This window comes from Anabas testudineus, chromosome 14, assembly GCF_900324465.2.
Source record: "Anabas testudineus chromosome 14, fAnaTes1.2, whole genome shotgun sequence".
Taxonomy (NCBI): Eukaryota; Metazoa; Chordata; class Actinopteri; order Anabantiformes; family Anabantidae; genus Anabas; species Anabas testudineus.
The window spans coordinates 2,564,020-2,585,205 of record NC_046623.1 but is presented as its reverse complement, the minus strand read 5'-3'; the positions used below and the strand labels follow the sequence as shown (position 1 = coordinate 2,585,205).

The following is a 21,186-nucleotide window of genomic DNA, read 5'->3' as shown; positions in this document are numbered from 1 at the left end:
CTGCTGCTGAGGTGCTTATCTTGATTTTTTCCTCCAGAAAAGGGTGTCTGGTGGGGGTTGGGGTGGGTGGTGACAGCACAGGTACCCAGGCCCCTGCAGAGCAGAGCGGGTGGCTCTTGCGTAGAGGAGGCAGGCAGGACGTCCTGTGGGAAAGGGGGGAAGAAGGGCTGGCTCGAGCATTGGGCTCCTGATGGTGGCTATTTTTGTCTCCCCTAGCTGAGTGATTGGGACAGCGGGTGGAAGAGAAGATGCTGATGGCCCGAGACACGGCGCGGGATGAGGCTCAAAAGCTACACAGGAAGTGGCTGAAGCACCAGGCCTTTATGGCAGAACTGGCCCGCAATAAAGAATGGCTAGCCAAGATAGAACAGGTGAGTGGAGGTGACCAGGGCATGTGGGAGGGTTGCATGGGGACAGCTAGGAAGGATGATACCATGCCTAAGTCAAACACATGACTAAGAAACAGTGTTGATGGTGGGTGTGGTGCCAGTAAAATGGAATAGGTGAACGTGGGAGAGATGTCATCAGTCAGCTTTCATTTCATCACTTGGCCCTAAGGGGACATCCTGAATTACATTCTCAAGGTTATGTTGCTGTAGAGGCTGTATTGTTTTCAGGATCACAGGTGCTGTGATCCCTGTGGTTCTTTGGCCTTTTTAGTCTAAACCACCTAAATTTCTTTGCATAGTTACAGAGGTTACAACTGATGTAGAGGACATGTAATCCTTTGCAGCAGTTAGCGCCTAGCATACAGAGAATACACTTTTCTTCATTTGTATTTAGTTACAAATGATATCTGTTAGGAACACACAGCTAATGTGAGGTCACATCATGAGAACATTTTTCAGGTTCACTTTTTTTCATTCCCATCATGCTTTACTATTCTGAAAGCAACATCCCATCCACACAGAATGTTCTCCATGCCCTCTTCTTCACTGAAGCTCAGGTGGGCTCTTGAGATGTAAATTACCCAGTGATACTCCTGTCTCATTTCTGCTATTGGGAAATTGGACATTTTGGTTTTAGGTGTAGAACTGAAATGTGATGATCAGCTGAGTCACATGTAAAGCTGCTGCAGGAGAGGACATGTAAAAAATAATGTTATATAGCACTAGTCAAGTGAAGATTGTACTTAAGCCCTTTGTGAGCATAGTGCAACATCTTTAGACACCTTGACAATAAAGCTTTAAGCTATTTCAGCAGTCTTGCAGATTTTTCGATTGATCTATATCTATGTATAATGTTGTATAACAATTGATTCAGATTGAAGATATTTTTAAAACAACTGATGTGGCTAAACCAGGAAGTACAACATCATATGAGTGTTAGCACAATATCAAGCAAAAAAAAAAACATGTTTGCAGCTTTTCTTTCATGCATTTTTCCAACTAAATTGTTGTACATGCAAAATAAACCAGTGCATATTGATTTATTTTGTAAGGTGTGTTAGTCTTGTATATGCATCAGAATGGCAAAGTTGTGTCTAAAACATATGGTAAGGGCGTTCTAGACACATTTCAGATGATCAGTGTTAGTCATAGTTGTCTATAGAAATAGTTTAATTTCATTGTTGGTGACATTTATCCTTGACCTTGCTAAAATGTATTTACATCTCTAATAATATCTTGAGAGGAACTGTTGATATTGTTGATGTTTTTAATAATTAATGTATATTGAGCACAGTTAGAAATTCATTAAACTGTATAGATTTTAACACATCAGATCTTGTAGTATATATAGTATTATGAAATATTCATAAGACAGCAGTGTAACTAATTATTGCCATGGTCATATAGCCATATATTATCCGATGCAAAAAAAAAAAAAAAACACATGAGCAGTCTTGTTAGGATTTAAGGGTTTATCATATTATATTTCAGACTGATCCAGCAGTCACCTCGATTCAGTTCAGTCACGATGCAAAAGAGCTAAAAGATGACTTCTGATACAACTGCATTGCCACGACTCACTGTGTGCAGATAGGCTTGTGCTTTTAGTAGATGACGTTTTATTTATTTTTTCTTAGCTATAGACAGTTTGTGTAAATTCTCAGCTTTAGTCACTGAATCTGTGCAGCCATAATTATTTGTGTTCTCATCAGTGTTGCATCCTGTGACTTGGTAGAGCAAGATACTATGTTTGCACAAATTAAGTTCAGCGACTAATATAGCGGAAAATGTATAATTAAATCTAGCGACATACAGTAGCCAGTGAAACTGAAAAATGTAATTATGTCAAACAGAAACAAGTTTTGAATCTATTATGAGTACATTGAGAGAAAAGATGACGCTGTGTCCTGCTGTGATCAGAGAACTCTTCGTCCTTTTGGAAGGTTCCCATCTCTGCTTCTTACCTATACTCTGTCTCAGTATTTACTAAGCACATGAAGCCAGGCGTCTAGTTCAGGGCCAACTTGTGTCTGTGCAGAAACAGTGGGTGCTTCTCTGTTACAGTGAGAGGACCCACACCTGACCTTGTGCTGGGGCTCACCATGTGCTCTGGAGTCGGTGCTTTGCAAATGCAGAGACAAGCCAAGGCCCTTTCTTGACTGACTCACAGCGATTAGTGGACCCGCTGTACGCAGTGTAGACAGCACTTTGTGTCTATTTTCTTATTTGTGTTTGCTGCCCCCCTTTGTCCAAATTAAATATACTGTTACTCTATCTGCTCTTTAGCAGAACTTCAGTAAAGGACAATAACATAGGATGATGGCTTTGTTTCAGTTCAGACATTCAGTGTATTTGTCAGTGCTGTGTCTGTCATGAGGAAGGGGATACAGTATGAATCTATAGTATACTGAAGTGCACTATAGTGTCAGTATACTGACACTATAATATACAGCAGGTTCATATGCTAAACAATTTCCTAAAATAGCTGGCCACAGCCATGTTAATACTGTGCATTTGTTGGAAACTATGTTCCGCAGAGGATTAATTGGTGCTCTGGTAAGTGTTTAGGAGCATAACTGTGCTGTGATTACATCAATAAGGAGAAATATGTTAGCACATTTTAAATAATGTCTTTATTATGAGTTTTTACAAGAGCACCACTTGCAATACTGATATTTTGATGAGAATATGAAGGATATGAAGAGATCACAGAAATCACCCCCCAAGGTCTCCTCTCTTATACCTAAATAAAATGTAGGTTTTTACTGGTATAAACAAAAAATCCAACAAAATTAAAAAACAACAATGAAAAGTAAATAACAGCTAATCCATCACATTTTAGGCTGTACAAAATACCTCAAATGACATGTAGGTTTATAATCTTCATTATGCTTATACAGTATATTTATGGTGTCTTTCCACACATTAAGCAGACATCACATAATTTACAATTTCTTAAATGATTTCTATCCATTCTCTGACTAATGAAATCTACATAAAAACTAAATGCAGTCATTTGCAAATATTATAAAACCATATTAGTTTCACATGCAACATAGAAAACATCAAATGTGGGAGAGCAATAAGAAAATTGATAGAATTCATTCATTTGAAATGGATGGCAGCAACACAGCTCAAAAAAGTTGGATCAGAGCCATGTTTACCACAGTGTAGCATCCCCTCTGTTAACAAGAGGCTGTAAATGACTGGGAACTGAGGAGACCAGTTGCTGGAGTTCTCGGAGACAAATGTGTTTCCTGTTTCTGCCTGATATAGGATTCTGCTCAACAGTCCTGGGTCTTCTTTGTCTTGTTATGCATTTCAAGCTACAACAAATGTTTTCAACTGGTTAAAGGTCTGGACTGCAGGTAGACCACTTCAGCACCCAGACTCTTCTGCTATAAAGCCATGCTGTTGTCATAGTTGCAGTATTGTCCTGCTGAAATATGCAAGGTCTTCTCTGGAAAAGACGGTGTCTGGATGGAGCACATGCTGCTGTAAAACCTGGATGTATCTTTTAGCATTGATGGTGCCTTTCCAGCTGTGCAAGCTGCCCCTTCCATAGGTAATAATTCTCCCCCATACCATGTGAGGTGCAGGTTTCTTTTGAACTAAGCCAGAAGGTACCCAGGTGGTGGTTGGTTTCCAAATGTTGCTTATTTGAGTCATTGAGTGCAGTTTTCCACTTTGCCACAGATTATTTTAAATGAGCTTTGGTCCAGACAACCCAGTGGTGTTTCTGGATCATGTTAAAAAAAAGAAATATATATATATATATATATATATATATATACTCGACTTAAATGTTTAGCTTGCCGTGTATCTCATTTGTAAGTCGCTTTGGATAAAAGTGTCTGTCAAATGACTACATATAAATGTGAATGTTTTGCGTTTTGGCCTCATCCCTTGCTCAGAGATTTCTCCAGATACATTAAATAACATTATTCTGAAATTGTTTGACAGTTTGTAGCAGCTTTTCACAGATTGGTGAACCTCTGCCCATCTTTACTAAAAGACTCTGACTCTCTAAAATGCGCTAGAATGCCCAATCATTACTGACCTCTTGCCAATCAACCAGATTAGTTGCAAAATGGACTCCAGCTCCTTCTTGGTACTATCACTTACATTTCAGACTTGTTGACTTAGTCCTACCAACTTTTTTGAGCTGTTTTGCTGCCATCAGTTTCAAAATTACCTTCTGTCCTTCTCAAAGTGGTACATGGTCTCAGTTTAAATGTTTGATATATGTTCTATGTTCTATGTTGTCTCGTGAATGTACAATATGGGTTTAGGAGATTTGCTAATTATTGCATTCTGTTATCATGTACATGTTACACAGCCTGACAACTTTTCTGGGATTGGAGTAATATTGTTTAACGTTGTCATATTGTTTCAGTATAATACAGAGAGCAGTGACAATTTAAGACCCTTTACTGTAGTCATATGGGAAAACAGAGTTTTGTGGAACAGTTAATGCTATATTAATATTGTAGCATTGCATATGCACAATTAAGATCCAGTCCTTTAGCATCACCTAGAAACAAACATACAGGGCTAGTTGATTGCTAAAACAAATATACTGTATTACAAGCTAATTATTGTCCATTTGGTTGTTGTATGTTTTGATTGTCATTGGTGGAAATTTTCAAAACTCAATATGACAGCATTTTACAATATCAAAACAGCTGCTTAAGTCAATAATTAATTTTTAACTTGATGCCAAATGTAATTTCAGAAAGATCATCTTAACAGCAGTGCCAGCAACATATGAGATGAGAGCTTCATGAAATTGTGTATTTACAGTTATTTTGCACGTCTTTTTCCACTCTTTATATCTATTGATTAATATGCTGATACAAAGAACATCTTTATGAAAATACATAACTGAAACTCACGAATGCTTCTAGTGTACATTACAGCTGAAAGTGGTTAATGTTAAAGGATAATTTCACATTTTGTTAACTGTGTGTTAAAATAACAGGCAGCTTTACTTGCTGTAATCAGTCATCCTGTTAATGCAGGCCTTAGGGAGAAAAGTACTGTACTTCCTATGTAAGTGATGGAGGCTATGCACAGTACTCTGTCTCTGTACAAACGTATTATCTAAGGAAAGTCAATCTGAAGAAAATATAAGGTGTCAACCTTCCAAGTCATGTTAAATTGATATCTTTCAGCCCAGCTTTTAGGAACAAAATTATTTTTGTCATTTCCCTTACAATAGAAGAGGGACTTTCACTCTAGATTCTAACATTTGGCTCTCTGCTTAAGCCTCATTTTAGCTTTAGAAACACATTTAGAAGCATTTTTATTTTTACTGTGGAGTTTGGTCTCCATCACATGAACTGAAAGGACTTTAGAAAGCTACCACTTCTTGGTTCAGAATGAACAACAGGAATGACAACATCATATAAGAAATGTTGCCATGTTTATATTGGGCACCTAAAACTATTGTTGTAAGAGAGACCAGACTTAAAAAGAAATGGGAAAAAGAATTGCAAATACAGTAGAGGAAGCTTGTAGCAAAGGTTGACAGCTTGCTAACCACTTGTAGCAAAATATGGTTTTGCATTGTGGTTTGGACTGAGGTGACAACTGGGGACCTTTGTTCTGTGTGTACCTGCGTCTATCTTCCCTGCATCTCCACAACAACAGTATAATGTTAATAAAGACAAAATGCCAAAAAAAGCTCTATTTAGTGATAATCGTGAGTCTTTAATAAGCCATAGCTGTATTTGGATATCTGCTCTAGGTTAAGGTGTTGGTTTTTCTATCTTCACCACTATTACAATTGTTATGCAGATACCAGTTTGATTTGCACACTGTTACTTTTACATAGAGTAGGTGTGAATACATTGTTTGTGCCAGTAGTATAATACAAGCCCTTGAATACCACCCTCTGTTTCACTATGCTGCATCAGCATTACAAGAAAGCCTGCTGAATTTGGCAACACAGTGCTGCCATAATAGCACAATTCTTATGTGGTAGCCATTAAAATATTGCACTTCATCAGGCATGGCGAAAAATCCCTTTGCAGATGCCCTATGGATCAGACTGTGGCCCAGACTGTAGCACAGCCTAGCACAACCGCAGCCTCTTCGCTCTTCTGTAAACCTTTGATTCTCTCTCCTTTTGCTTCCTTTTTTCCTTTACTCTGCCTTTGTCCTCTCCTCTCTCCACCCCCTCTCTGATTTCTTCTTCCTCTGCTTCACTTTCTGTGTCAGTAAAGGCAAGAGAGAGGAGGGAGGGAGGGAGGAAGAGAGAGAGACCTGCTTTCTGCTGGCTCTGCATTATGAGAGTGAGAGCATGGCTAAGGAAAGATAGGAATGAGAAAGAGCGAGAGGGATGTGAGAGAGTGAACGCTAGCAGCAGTTAAGCAGTGAGCCTGTGCCAGCAGGAGGAATGCAGCACTGCATTATGAAAGCTATAGGATATGGGTCCATCTCTCTGTGAAGAATACAGGAGAGAAGCAGAAATTAAAAGATAAAATCCATCATAACACAGTTGTCATTACAATAGTAGCTAAGTAAATATATCATCCACTATCACATGCTTATTTTTAAAAATATGGGATAAAAATATGTCATTATCAGGGCTTTTTAAGTCTTGAAGCTCTATGCTATGAATGAGCTTTATGAGTCATATACAAAAATATCTAATTCTCATCATAAAAGGAAAATTCCTCCTACAGGAGAACACTGGTAATGGTGACACACAGAAAAATAACCCAAACTTTGATGATAATCACATCACGAGCAACACACACGAGGTGAGGGAACAGGAGCAGAAGAGCACAGACGAAGGACAGAACAGGACTTTGTTAGATTTACTGTGCAAAGTTTTTAGGTCAGCCTGAGGCCAAACTTTGCCCCACACACCTGCCTCTCTGCAGGCAGAGGGCTCCAGTCTTGGCGTGGAGCTGTGTTGTCCCAAGATATTTTGGGGATGAAACTGAATTTAGCTGCTCACTTCCTTGCACCACAGTATGTAGTATGTAGTGCAATTGTAAGCACAATGTATTTAGGTATCTGTATGGTGATTTGTTATAGAACTGTTTAGTCTATACAGTCCAGCTCATTGCTTGAACACCAACTCCACTAAAAAAGGAAATATCTCGAAATCATTGTCACGGATGTGAAAATTGATGAAAATGTTTTTATTGCGCTTTAAATGTAAAATGGTGGACAGTGCAGCAGTTGTACAGTTCACAGATTTCTGGTACTAAGAGAGGCAACAATCAGCTCAGCACATAACCATCCCTTCAAGCAAGAGCTGACATTAAAGTAGTATATGCGTGAGAAGCAAAAAAGTCACTCATGGCCAGGAAATGACATTACATATTGTAGTTTGTATGGCAACAAACCATAATGACTTACAGTAAATTAAAGGATTATTTAGATCAGTCTAAACTACAAGGGTTGGCAAGTTGGCAAGAATAACAAATAGTCTTTAACACTTACCATTTTCTATTTCCAGGAGGGTCAGGAGCTGATCCAGGAGAAGCCAGAGCTGCGTTCAGTGGTTCAGCAGAAGCTGGAGGAGATCAGAGAGTGCTGGGCTGACCTGGAGAGCACAACCAAGGCCAAGGCCCGTCAGCTGTTTGAAAACAACAAGCCTGAGCCGGCGATGAAGAGCTACTCAGACCTCGACAACCAGCTCTCGCACCTGGAGCAGCAGCCCCCCCAGCTAGAGCAGGCACACCATCTTCCCACCTTCAATGAGCAGCTCCAGAAATTCCAGGCAAGTCTCCAAGGTTTCCAGGGTCACTCTTAAAACAAAAAACCCAAATAATTCTTTCATTTGTGTAACATGTGGAATGCAGCTACTCTAGTTACATTTACTGAGTTGCCACCACAGTTTGGTCCATCTGACCTTTGTGTATTCTCAATTGTCATATTTTGCACTCTCCTGCATAAATGCATATTTGTACTACAAACCTTTAATTATATGTCCATATGAAGCTTGCACACAGTAAATATTGCACTGTCTGCATACCAAGTATAGAACACAAAAAATGCGGCATAACAGCATATGTAGAATTTACTTTTTTCATTATGTTGTAAATGCTAATGTTATAAGCTGTTATAGCTATATGTCTTTATTTGAAAACATACAATATAATAATGTGTGGCCTGTCTAATAAACCAGCACCCAATTTTCAATGCCTGCTGAGATTATAGTTTGATTTTAGTGTTATTTAAACATAACAAGTAGATAATATTGGCAGTATGACTACCATATATTAACTTTAGGTATTTAATGTAGCACAGCTTCCAGTTCCTCAGTTCCACTCTTTGTCATTTTTATAAACTAACAGGATTATTTCTCCTTTCACAGAACCTTTGTGTTTTATTATAAATTTATGTTTTTGAAAAACTGTATAGTTCAGCATGTTGTAGTTTATATAATTTTCTGTTCCACTGACATGAGTCCAGAGATGCCACTGAGATTCAGCAAACATGAGATTCAGCTGCATTAAAAAAAGGCATCATACGCTTTTTTTTTTCATTCTTTCTTTTTGTTGTTAAAGTGATGCAACCAATTACATAACAGGAAAATGTTCTAATAGGAAAACAGCTGATGTGTTGTGTTCATCCATGACTGTAACATGACCTTCCACTGCAGGCTATGGAGTCTCAAATAGGTGACTTTTACAAAGATGTGGGAGAGCTGGGAAGCTTGCAGGGGGTATGCCTACCCCAGCGAGGGCTAATGGCAGGGGACAGGGAAGGGGGCGAGCAGTCAGGCATGGTAGAGACCCGCATCGTCCGCCTCATTGAGCCCCTGAAGGAAAGACGTCGTATCCTACTGGCTTCCAAAGAGATGCACCAAGTCGCCCAGGACCTGGAGGATGAGATAGTGAGTAGCAAGCTTCTTTTCATTAAGCTCTCGATGCTATCTTTTCTTACTGTATACCGCTTTTTAAATTCTATATTTCCCCATTAGCTAGAGTTAATACGTGATGGTCCAAAAATTTCAGGAATTAGAATGAAGAAAAATGTACTCATCATGTGTCTCCCTGTGACTTCCATAAGTAGTAACCTCGCTTTGGTTTCTTGATAGCTATGGATTCAGGAGAGGCTTCCTCTGGCCTCATGTAAGGATTATGGGAACAACCTTCAGAGTGTGCAACAGCATGTTAAAAAGAACCAGGTAAGTACGGGAGATGACGTATGGTCATGGTCAGCTGAACGGGGACTAACCCCACTCAGTCTGGGAACTTACCTCTGATTTGTCCTTTAGACTCTCCAGAGAGAGCTGACAGGGCGACGGGCTCGTGTTGAGGAGGTTCTGGACCGGGCAGGGATTATCGCTTCACTGAGGACTCCCGAGGTGGAGTTCATACGTGAAGGGGCAGGGCATGTGCGGCAGCTGTGGGAGGTTTTTCAGCTAGAGACAGAGAGGAGGTCTGTGATGTTGGATGCTGCACTGCAAGCTCAGCAGTACTACGGTGAAGCAGCTAAAGTGGAGTCCTGGCTGTCAGGTCAGAAGCTCAATCTGGCCAATGAAGAAAGGGGCATGGTAAGGACAGCCCTCACAGTGAAACATAAATCTTGAGTGTACATATGATACCAACATCCTGACATATGATGGTGATATTTTGCAGGACGAGGCGAGCACCCTGCAGCTGCTGAAGGCTCATCTAGCTCTGGAGCAAACAGTGGAAACATATGCAGAGACGGTGGGCATGTTATCCCAGCAATGCCAGCATCTACTGGAACTGGGACACCCAGAAAGGTGTGGCATAAATCACGTTCACATAGGCACTGACAAAAGCAGTACACATACTGTATGAAAGTTAGATATCTATGTGTTCCATCTACTGTGTAGGATGATATACAGTAAGGCCTGTTACTAACAATCCTGTTGGTTGCTGTAACGTTTCCAACAGTGAACAGATCACCAAGCAGCAGTCCCACATAGACCGGCTGTATGTGTCTCTGAAGGACATGGTAGAGCACAGAAAGACCAAGCTGGAGCAGCAGTACTGGCTCTACCAGCTGAACAAAGAGGTGGAAGAGTTAGAGAAGTGGATCACGGAGCGGGAGGCAGTGGCCAGTTCCACTGAGCTGGGCCAAGACCTTGAGGATGTCACGGTTAGTCCATCACACAGTTGAAGTTACCTAACTAAAACCATAGAAGATTTTAGTTATTTATGAGCTAACACAAGGAAAAGGGATCACATACAGTATGACAGTTTTTCTCATGAGACAACAATAATTATACATCATTTAAATAGATGTGTAGTGCAGAAGCAGAACCCACAGCACATACAGTAATATTGGCAGTATGGCCATTATGTAGTATCTTTTATTTTATTTTATTTTATTTTATTTTATTTTATTTTATTTTATTTTATTTTATTTATTCATATATTTATAGTGCTATTGTGATACACAAAATTATGCTTTACGGTCATCATTCCGTTCTGTACTGTCGATATCCAAGAAAATCTGTGGACACATTTCAACGCTAATATTCTGTACATAAACTGGGCCTCTTCACTTCCCTCACTACTCTGAGCTCCTCCCTACTGGGATGTGACAACGAGATGCAAGGGTGAAGGAATTTTTGTAATCCAAACAAGATTTTCTGCTGACTGCTGCCCCAATTAATCCAAGATCCACTGTGGCACCAGGGCGTCAGAATGTGACTTATATAAATAACACCAACACACATAATTATAATTTAATTATTTTTTTTCCTGAAAGAACAGAAGAAACACAACTGTAAGAAAGCAAAAACAGCTATGAATATTTAAAATAAAATTTTTATTTTTTTGTGAGATGTTAAAGGCTGAGGGTAGAGAATTAAATCATAACTGTGACTGTGGCACATGTAAAATACTGTATTTTTGGTGAATGAACACATAATGAAAATGAGAAAATAGAAGTGGTTTGTCTGGAACAAAAAAGCAGCAAACAGTGTCTTCATTGCACACATATCCTCCATATAATTTTTCATGTCATAAATAAGCATTAGAGCTATACTGTTATTTTAAAATTGTTAAAGCAACCCAGTCATTCACTGCACTGTCCTGTCAGATCAGATAAAAGGGGTAATACTGTCCAGTGAAAAACATGTGGTTCCTTCGGTCCAGTCCCTGTAGTGTTGTGTAGTTTCTGTGTTTCAGGTGCTTCAGGAGAAGTTCACCAAGTTTGCCTACAGAAACCAACAGCATTGGCCAGCAGCGCATGGAGCAGGTCAACAAAATGGTGAACGAGATGATCGACTGTGGCCACTCAGATGCGGCCACCATTGCTGAGTGGAAGGACGGCCTGAATGAGTCATGGGCTGACCTCCTGGAGCTGATGGAGACTCGCAGGCAGATGCTGGCTGCATCACACCAGCTGCACAAGTTCTTCACTGACTGCAAAGAGGTACAACCAAAACAAATTTCAAGCTCTGACTTGAGCATATCACAATCTTCACTGCCATTTAAAAGATAGACAGTCTGGTTGTGGCATCTGCTCTCTATTTTTAAAGCACTAATGATGACAACGCTGTCCTGTTTTGTAGGTCTTGGCTCAGATTGCAGGGAAAATGAAGCAGCTGCCAGAGGTGAGGGAGTGCCAAGCCAACATTACCAATCCAGCCACCCTGCAGAGACTCATGCACTCCTTTGAGCATGCCCTTCAACTGCTAGTCGCGCAGGCAAGTAATGACTCCTCTCTGAACCCAGTCACACAACATACTTGGATATGAACTGCATGAAATTATGTTTTTATTCCCTATACTTATACAGATGTTAGTGTGATGAAATCATTAGCTCTCTTAATCCTGTCCTGGAGCAGGTGAGGCAGCTGCAGGAGAACGCTGCTCAGCTGAGGACCATCTACGCTGGTGAGAAGGCTGAAGCCATTATGGTCAAAGAGCAGGAAGTGATGGAGGCGTGGAAGGATCTGCTGACCTCTTGCGAGGCCAGTCGTGTCCAGGTCACTTCAGTAACTGATAAGGTGCAGTTCTTCTCAGTGGTGCGTGAAAACCTGATGTGGATGGAAGGCATCATGGGCCAGATAAGATGGGATGAGCCCAGGTAGGATAATCAACTACAGTGCTGTCTCTTCTGATTTGTCTGTATTGAGGTGTTCAAAGAAAAAACAGTGTACAGTATGTGGTCCAGTTTTAGTGGCTGGACTTTGTGTTTTAGTGATCAGTTCAACTGAGTCTCATAGTCCCTGTAGACAGAATTTCATTACTGTGCAGTGAAATAGGCTGCTGTGCCACCTTGACCTAATATTCAGTTTCTCATATGATGTAACTGCAGGCTATAATTTTACACTGTAATCACTGCCATTATTTATTATTTTTCCCAACCACTTCCACTGTGCAATAAGCTACAGCATTTGCAACTTGCCTTGAAATCCTTCAGCAGATGTCGATATATCAGGATACAGTAGGTATAAACATACAGCACTGTGAGATTGGTACAGATGGCAAAACATCCAGTATGTACATGGGCTGGTCAGAGCTGCAACTAACAAATTCTTAAAACAGTTGATGATCAGAAAAAATATTTCTAATAGTTAAAAAATAGTGGCAAAAACTGTGTAGTTACAATGTCTTATATGCAACAAAAATTTGTTACACATAAAATTTTTTTAACAACTTAATCGTTATTGATTAATAAATGTTAGTTACAGTCATACAATTACAAGTGAGTGTCACTTTATTTATTCAGTCAATTATTTTATTTATTAAATATCAGAAAAGGTTTGAGATTATGTTTTCAAATCCCAGATGGTTTATTCAAAAACACAAAAGCGTCAACTTGGGTGGCACTGTGGTGTAGTGGATAGCACTGTTGTCTCACAGCAAGAAGGGCCTGGGTTTGAATCAGTGGGGTGCCTTTCTATGTGGAGTTTGCATGTCCTCTCTGTGTCTGTGTAGGTTTTCTACAGGTACCACTATACAAAGATTTGCATGTTAGGTTAACAGATGACTGTAAAGTAACTCTAGGTGTAAATAGTTTCTCGATGTGATAAACTGTCGGCCTAATCAGGATACACCCTACCTGCTGTCCAATGATAGCTTATGTTTCAGAAGGTTTGAACACACACTTTCCTGTCTATCTCCAGCAGGTAAATAGGAAAGCAAAGTCATTGATTACTGATCCTGTGGGTAACAAATTTTATAGCAATGCCCCGAAAAATTGTTGAGACATTTTACTAGAACTCAAAAATGGTAATGGCATTCATTCTCTGCAAAATAGGAAGGTCTGTCATTTTACATAGTAATAAACTATTGATTTATTAAGTAATTATTCCTGCACTTGTACTGTATACAGTATGTAGGGTAGTATACTTAAAGCATACAGCTAACATGGTATACTTTGTCAGCAGATGTAAGAGCTCCCTTAAAGGATTTGTTGCTTAATCTTATCTGAATAATGTGATTTATCCTTTCTCAGGGATTTGATCGCTCTGGACGTGATGATGAAACAACACCAGGACCTAAAAGCCAAAATAGATGGCCGCAGCAAGACCATACAGCAGTGTGCAGATCTTGGCAAGATCCTGATAGCTGCAGGAAACCCTGCATCCGAAGAGGTCAGAATAACATAAAATCATTATCACACATACCAATAAAAAACCATAAAAAAAAATAAAAAACGTGCTAAACTATATTGAGACGTAGCGGTACGCTCTTGTAATCATGACTGCAATCTGTCTGTCATCACAGATAAAGGAGAAGTTGGACAGCCTTCTGTCTAAACAGAAGGATCTTGTTGAAAAATGGGACAAACACCAGAACAGGTTACAACGCAGTGAGTAGCTCACTCACTAAAGAGAGCAGAAGCAGTGCTTAACACAACGCAGTGCTACATGTCAAATGGATTCAAGCTATTAAGGCTTTTTCCACATCATCCCATTATATGCAGTTAAGATATCATGAATCATGTATGAATTTTATTGTCTTTTCCAGTTAATATTACACACTCACTCAGAACATTACTTCAAATAAAATAAGCTATGAGCTATGTCATCACTGCAATGTACAAACAAGGATGTACACAACTGAATTCCGCTCATCTATACCATGTTGGTCTGCTGTCACCTCCAGAACAGGAACATTTCCAGTTTGCCCAGGAGACAGTCAAGGCGGAAGCCTGGCTGAAGGCCAAGGAGCCACTGATCACCTCCAAGCAGCCAGAGGGAGGAGGGGCCCAGGCCCAAACAGACGAGGCAGAGCAGCTCATCCTTCGCCATGAGGCCTTCCGCAAGGCTGCTGTAACCTGGAAAGAACGCTTCAGCTCCCTTCGCCAGCTTTCTGCAGTAAGCTTGACTGTAGATAAATGTTTAATCAGTTCGGTGGAGTCCCAATTTAATGCTGCTACAGGAAAAAAGTGCGACTTTGGAATATTGTGTTTGCTTCGCAGACATGAGCCTTGGCATGTTATGGACTTCAATCTGTCTCATTATTTGTACTGCACTCATTTACTGCACTATATCTTCTTTTCAGGTTACATTGTCAATAAGTCAAAAAGAGGGTTTGGAACTAATATTCCTAATGTTTTACTGGCTCTATCCTGCCTTTGATTTCTCCTTTTAATTCCTATATAGTGCTATAATTTATTTAAACTCCTCTTTTAGGCTGAGAAGAAAAAAGAGGAGGAGAAAAAGACAACCCCGCTCTCCAGCCGAAGGATGTTTCCGTTATCTTGTCTGACTCCCAGTGTTCCCTCAACTAGTGCAACCTCATGTTTCTTGAGGCAGACTGTCCAAGCACACATTGAAACTAAACCCTTGCAGACCAGTCTAGGTCTGGGTGCCACCCCTGCAGCCCAGAGATTGTCCTCAACTCTAGCCAGCTACAATCCAGTTCTAAATGGATCAGGCTACCATGGACTGGAACAGCAATGCAGTGGCAAGTTGGTGGGCTCCACCTACCTTGGGATGAACAACCAGGTAGCTGGAGGTGGAAGTGACTCTGGTTTCTCAGCACTGACCTCCCAGAGTGGTGGAGCAGACACCTCTACATATCTTGGGATAAACCATCAAAGTGCTGCCAGTGGAGAAAGCTCTGGGTATTTTGGACTAACTACTGGGTGTGTGGGTGGCATTCAAAACCATCTGAGCAGTGGCCGATTAGGAAGTTCGGGTAACCTAGCTCAGCAGCCAAGCGGTGGAGGTATGGGAAGTCCTGGCTTTCTGCCACAACAGAATACTGGTAGTTCTGGATATTTGACCCAGACACAACATATGGGAAGTTCTGGATGCTTGGGACAGCAACCTAATTTAGGGAGTTCAGGATATTTGGCACAACAGCCTAATATGGGGAGTTCTGGGTACTTGGCACAACAGCCTACTATGGGGAGTACTGGGTATTTGGCACAACAGCCTACTATGGGGAGTACTGGGTATATGGCACAACAGCCTAATATGGGGAGTACTGGGTATTTGGCACAACAGCCTAATATGGGGAGTACTGGGTATTTGGCACAACAGCCTAATATGGGGAGTACTGGGTATTTGGCACAACAGCCTAATATGGGCAGTTCTGGATACCTAGCACAGAATTATCAAAGCAGTGGGGGATTGGGAAGCTCAGGCTTTCTGGCACAAAATAATTACAGCAGTGGAAGTCTGGGAAGTTCTGGTTACCTGGCGCAGAGTGGTGGCATCATGGACCCTAAAATGGCATACGCATGGCAGCAGCTAAAAGCTGACTTCATGCAGCCTAGGATTAACCACATCCACAAGGCTATAAACCCGCTCCTAGAAGCCAGCAGAATGCAACGGGAACAGTATGGCGACATCCCAATGGCAGACATGATGGGGCCAGAGTCCGGGCTGGAGCTGCTCCACGGCCGTCTCCAGAGAGATCCCCGTGGCAGCCGCTCTGACCCTCAGATGGACCACCTGAGGCGAGAGAGGGAGTACAAGCTGGGTAGACAGACCTCCAGTGAACAGGAGATCCAGGCCAGACTGAACGAGTTGCCAATGATAGTGCGTCAGGAGCGCTACCGGAGGCGCCTAGAGAGGCAGTCATCTAGTGAACAGGAGGGGAGTGGCAAGCAGAGGCTGCAGAGGCAGGACTCGAGTGACCTGGAGGGCTCTGCTAAAGAGGGCTCTGACAAACGCTCAGGGTATGTATCATCAGTGAACTGCAGTGAAATCCCAATGATCTTTAAAACATTTGGCTTCAAAGTTGGTGCCTACTCATCACTCACCACTGCTGTGTACTACTGAATGTAGTGTGATCCTAATGGTTTTTTAGGTTATACAGTCTAAGCTGTTTGGTGACACATCTGTTGTCATTGCAGAGAGAAGAGATCTACCATGGCAGAGATTGTAGAACAGGCCCAGGAAAGAGAGGCAGCACATGTAAGTTATGTGAAATATCACTACAATGTTTTGTAAATTCATCTTTTTTATTTTTGTGACATTCTGTTTTTTTCTGTTTTGTCAGGCAAGAGGAGAGCCTTATCGGCCTCCTAGCAGTCTGTCAGCACCAGTGACGCGCTTTGACGGACGTCCACGTGCCCGAGACCGCCCTAAACCAAGGAGGAGGCCCCGTCCAAAGGAACCTGAGGAGACACGACGTTCACGTTCAGCTCCAGCAACTGGTGCCCCAACAACACCCCAGCCACCTTCACACACTGCCCATAATGAAGGCTTCCTCTACCGCAAAAAGGCCACCAGCTCTGACCTGGAAGCTCAGCAGAGGAGCCCCAACAGGTAAAGCCATCTTCAACAATTTGTACAACAGATTTTCAGTGGCAGCTTAACAACTTTAAGGCAAGAGGAAGTATGTGATTTGTGATTTTCCCACATGTTGCCATATGCACAGGGTTTTAACAAGAACAATACAGTATATAAGACTTTTAGTTATTATTCTATTTCAATACATATTTTGCCATATTCATTAAAGATTTCTTCATGTTTATCCAAATATCTATATAGAATTTGCATGCCATAAGGATCTTGGGGTTGTGGACAGTCCTATGAATATCAGGGCCACATTTTTTTAATTTAAGTATAGATGTTGAGAATAAACTTATATAGCTGTGAAATATTTGGTTCATAAAAAGACGCTTTTGCTTTTGCTTTAGCTTTAGTTAAATTAGTTTCAGGTGGTAATCCTGACATGGTTTTTACTATAAACTGCACATGTGTCAGGCTACTTGATGGGCACTAACAAATGGGTAGGGATATAATAACCAATCTTTTTAATCAAGTAAAATATGTTTTTAAGTTATAAGTGAATGATTTGTTGTTGTACCTTTGTAATGCAGTGACAGCAGAGATGAGAATTCCCATTGTTGAGTTAAATCAAATGTACAGAATCTTTTAAGTTCTACTAAATGTGACATTTTCATTTTACAGCAAATCCTGGGTGAATGTATACTGTGTGCTGAAAGAGGGAAAAATAACCTTCTACAAGGATGCTAGGAACCACAATACAACATACAATGGAGAACCTCCGGTGGACCTTAGTAACTGCTCATTTGATCCTTCTTTGGGATACAAGAAGAAGAAAAATGTTTTCATTCTTCAGTAAGAACCATTTAATTGTTGTAAATGATATGAATTTTAATTCAATAGTTATTTGGTTGTAGGAATTTCTGTGTTTTTAAGATTTAAGAGAGAAATGTTGATGGAGGAGGAAACTGAACAAGTATAGTTAGATTCTTCATTACACATGACTATAAAAGACTCTGCATGAGTACTGACACTCCCTGGTAATGTTTCTTTCACAGAGTAAATGACGGAAACAACTTTGTTTTCCATGCAAAAGATGAGGTAAGAGCAACAATGTTTAAGATATATTTAATAAGCTCTGTGATTTATTTTAACTCAGTCCAAAGTTTTACTAACACACTAAATGTGTATAGTCCACAGCTAAAAATTGTTGCTTTTTGTTGCTAAAAATATCTGACCAGCTGAATGTGGAGTTGAAGCTTCACGTCAGGCAGGGAGGGGAGGCAATGCTGAGGGATGGATGTTGTTGATAGACTAGCAACCTGTACTCAGCCCCTCACCCAGAGAGCTGGGATTGGCTGCAGCACCCCTGTGGTCCTTGACAGAAATTATGATTAAAGATGATGGATGGATTCTAAAGTTGTTGATGAATAATAACCAAACAAACCAGCATACAAACCTATAAACAGATTATACCATACTTATATATAAAAAAACATCTTAACTAAGAAAATATTGAGTATTGCAGTATGTTTGTGTTTTTGTAATGATTCTCAAAAACACTGTTGGTTTTTGATACATGGTAGTGTATTATGTAAACTAAGACAAATTTCCTAAAATTTGATTTAAAAAAATATCACAATATATCGTCTTACTTGAAGTGTTGCAATACATTGTACTATATTGAATAGTAGCATGGTTATTGTGATTCATATCATATTGCCACATCCATGCCTGTATAGCATGTCAGAGAAACATTTAATTTACTTGAAAAAAAGCCAAGTGATGTTGGGTGGTGCAAAGAAGCCAAGGTAATGGAAGTAGGTACTACTATAATAGTCAGAGGTTGGGAAGAACTGGACCAAACTAGCTAACTGTTTCTAATAGGGATGCAGAAGTTCTGAAACCGAGACAGAGAAACTCCCCACTGCCACCGTGTTACAGACATCACTGATCTCTTGTGGTGGTGTCATATTAATAACAGGATACTCCACCACACAAATTAGATTTGAAATTCGGCCATTACTTTGTATGCAGGCTTTATGATAAGGCAGTAACACTGTCACATACAGGGAGTGTAGGTGATCTGTGTTGTAATACACTGAGGCATAGAACTTAGTGTAGGTAATCCATGTTTCAACCCCTCCCCCCCAAAAAAAAACATATAACATATCAAAAACTGATGAAAAACTGAACCTTGGCTGAAAAATCAGCATCTGAACAGACCTTATAAGAAGTATTGTTCCTGGTATCTAAAGTAGATACACTAGATGAACCTCCACCAGCTACAGTAGTAAAACGCTGCTTACGCATCTAAAGTCATACAATATATAGCAATATTACAGTACTTTTTTACAGTATAGAGCGGGTTGACCAACCCTCGAGGTCCTCGAGAGCGACTGTTGTGCTCCTTTTCCAACTCTCCCTGCCCTACCCACTGCTGATTAGCTAGATCAGCCAATCGTAAGCTGTAAGTGCAGAGATGGCTGGAACACAAGCAGGGCTCTGGCTCTTGAGGACCAGGGTTAGCCACCCAGGTATAGAGAATTTAAATATGCACACTGAAGGAGGTGCAACTCAAACATAGAAATGGGTGATGTAATGAAGATGTCACACACACAAGAGGTGAACACTCTGTTGACATCAGATTCAAGTATTTCCCACCACTTTGTGCCAACACCTAAAATCATTTTATTCAAATCAAAAACCACAATATAGAAGCTGTCTGTGTGCGCTGGTCTCTGCAGGAGGACCTGAAGGCCTGGACTTCAAATATCTCCACCTGTATATCTGAGCATGAGGCCATGGTTAAGTGGGACAAGCCAGGCACCTCGTCCATGGACCCCGACCACTCTGAGAGGAAGGAGAAGTCAGAGGGGGACGCAGACGCCAGGTCAGAGAGGTCCGAGCCCGCTGAAGGAGAAGAAAGGGAAAGGTCAGATAAAGGAGATGGTTCTGAGAAGTTAGACACGTCAGAAATCGCAGACAAGCTGGAAGGTGGAGCAGGGGGCTCCAGCACATCTGGGAAAAGCAAATGAGGAGCCCCCTTTGTGATTTAATGTTACTCACTGACAAAAGGTGTAGGAGGCAATGGGAGGGACGGCTGGAGAGCATGTGCAACTAGGTTTGCTGATCCTCAGTCACAGCTGGAACACACTGAGGCCACGGTCATTGGACTGACTACTGTAACTGTGACAGACTAATCTCTCAGCCCCTCCCCTTCACCCAGGCAATACATCAGTGCTTACTTTGTGCCACCTGCTGGTAGATTGAGGTTGACCCAAACAGACAGACAGGCAGACCCACAGACAGACTGACTCCAACAAGTGGTCCCAGGAATTAGTCGCTGTCACGTCCCATCGTCGATCGTTTAATCTCTTGGATTTACAGCATCTTTCTGTATGTATCTCTGACTGATAACGTAATGCTCTGTCTATCTAGACAAACCCAAGAAGTGGTGAATGAAATCTTTCACAGTATAAAAAAATAGAACAAAATTTTTTGAAGCAATATAGGTTTTTTTATTTCTTGTCTTTGTTCAAGAGAAAAAGGGAAACGGAAACAATTAATAGTTGCAAAATGTGAACTCTATGATTTGCCACATCTACAGTACATACGCTTACTCCAGGCAGTTGTGCACCTTAGACACTTGACACATCTGTATACTAATCATAACAACATGTAATCCCATCACATGGCTAGCTTTCAATCATCATAGTATAATGGAATGCTGGTGTAACCCACCTGACTTCATTGGTGCCAATGAATACACATTTCTACAGTTTCTGTTCTGTTGTCATATCATTATTTATCCACAGTGACCCATGTGAGGAAAAGATCTCATCATCCAATTCTAATCCACTGAATCCAAGGTGTGTTCAAAATGGCAATGCTCAAAGTAACACTACGCCTATGTGACACAATGCCTTTGTATACATGACCAGAATCAGAACATTGCATGAAATAGTCTATTAGTGCACCTGTTAAACTTGCCTTTATTTTTCTGTTGTTGGGCAGTATTGGAATTGCAATAATTTATCGTGAGTGGAGGTAATGTAGAGAAAATGTATTTTGCTATCATGTTCCACTTCTAAAGCCCAGAGGTAAGTTTGACCACAGTAAGCATGACAAGGAGGGAGGGAGGGGGGGTTCT

The 21,186-nt window shown here is 40.8% G+C and overlaps 1 protein-coding gene across 1 annotated transcript; it reads left to right on the top strand.

Moving 5' to 3' along the window:
• Positions 1 to 248: 248 nt before the first annotated feature.
• Positions 249 to 20,568, top strand: LOC113169189 (spectrin beta chain, non-erythrocytic 4-like). The gene is given in 20 exon segments (XM_026370382.1): positions 249 to 371; positions 7,864 to 8,127; positions 9,013 to 9,246; positions 9,451 to 9,540; positions 9,631 to 9,909; positions 9,995 to 10,125; positions 10,280 to 10,484; positions 11,522 to 11,551; positions 11,553 to 11,768; positions 11,908 to 12,042; positions 12,183 to 12,424; positions 13,799 to 13,937; positions 14,071 to 14,155; positions 14,452 to 14,663; positions 14,982 to 16,477; positions 16,655 to 16,715; positions 16,801 to 17,069; positions 17,718 to 17,888; positions 18,092 to 18,134; positions 19,781 to 20,568. Coding segments are annotated over 20 exon segments (4,716 nt in total). The 3' UTR covers positions 20,072 to 20,568.
• The last annotated feature ends 618 nt before the right edge of the window (positions 20,569 to 21,186 follow it).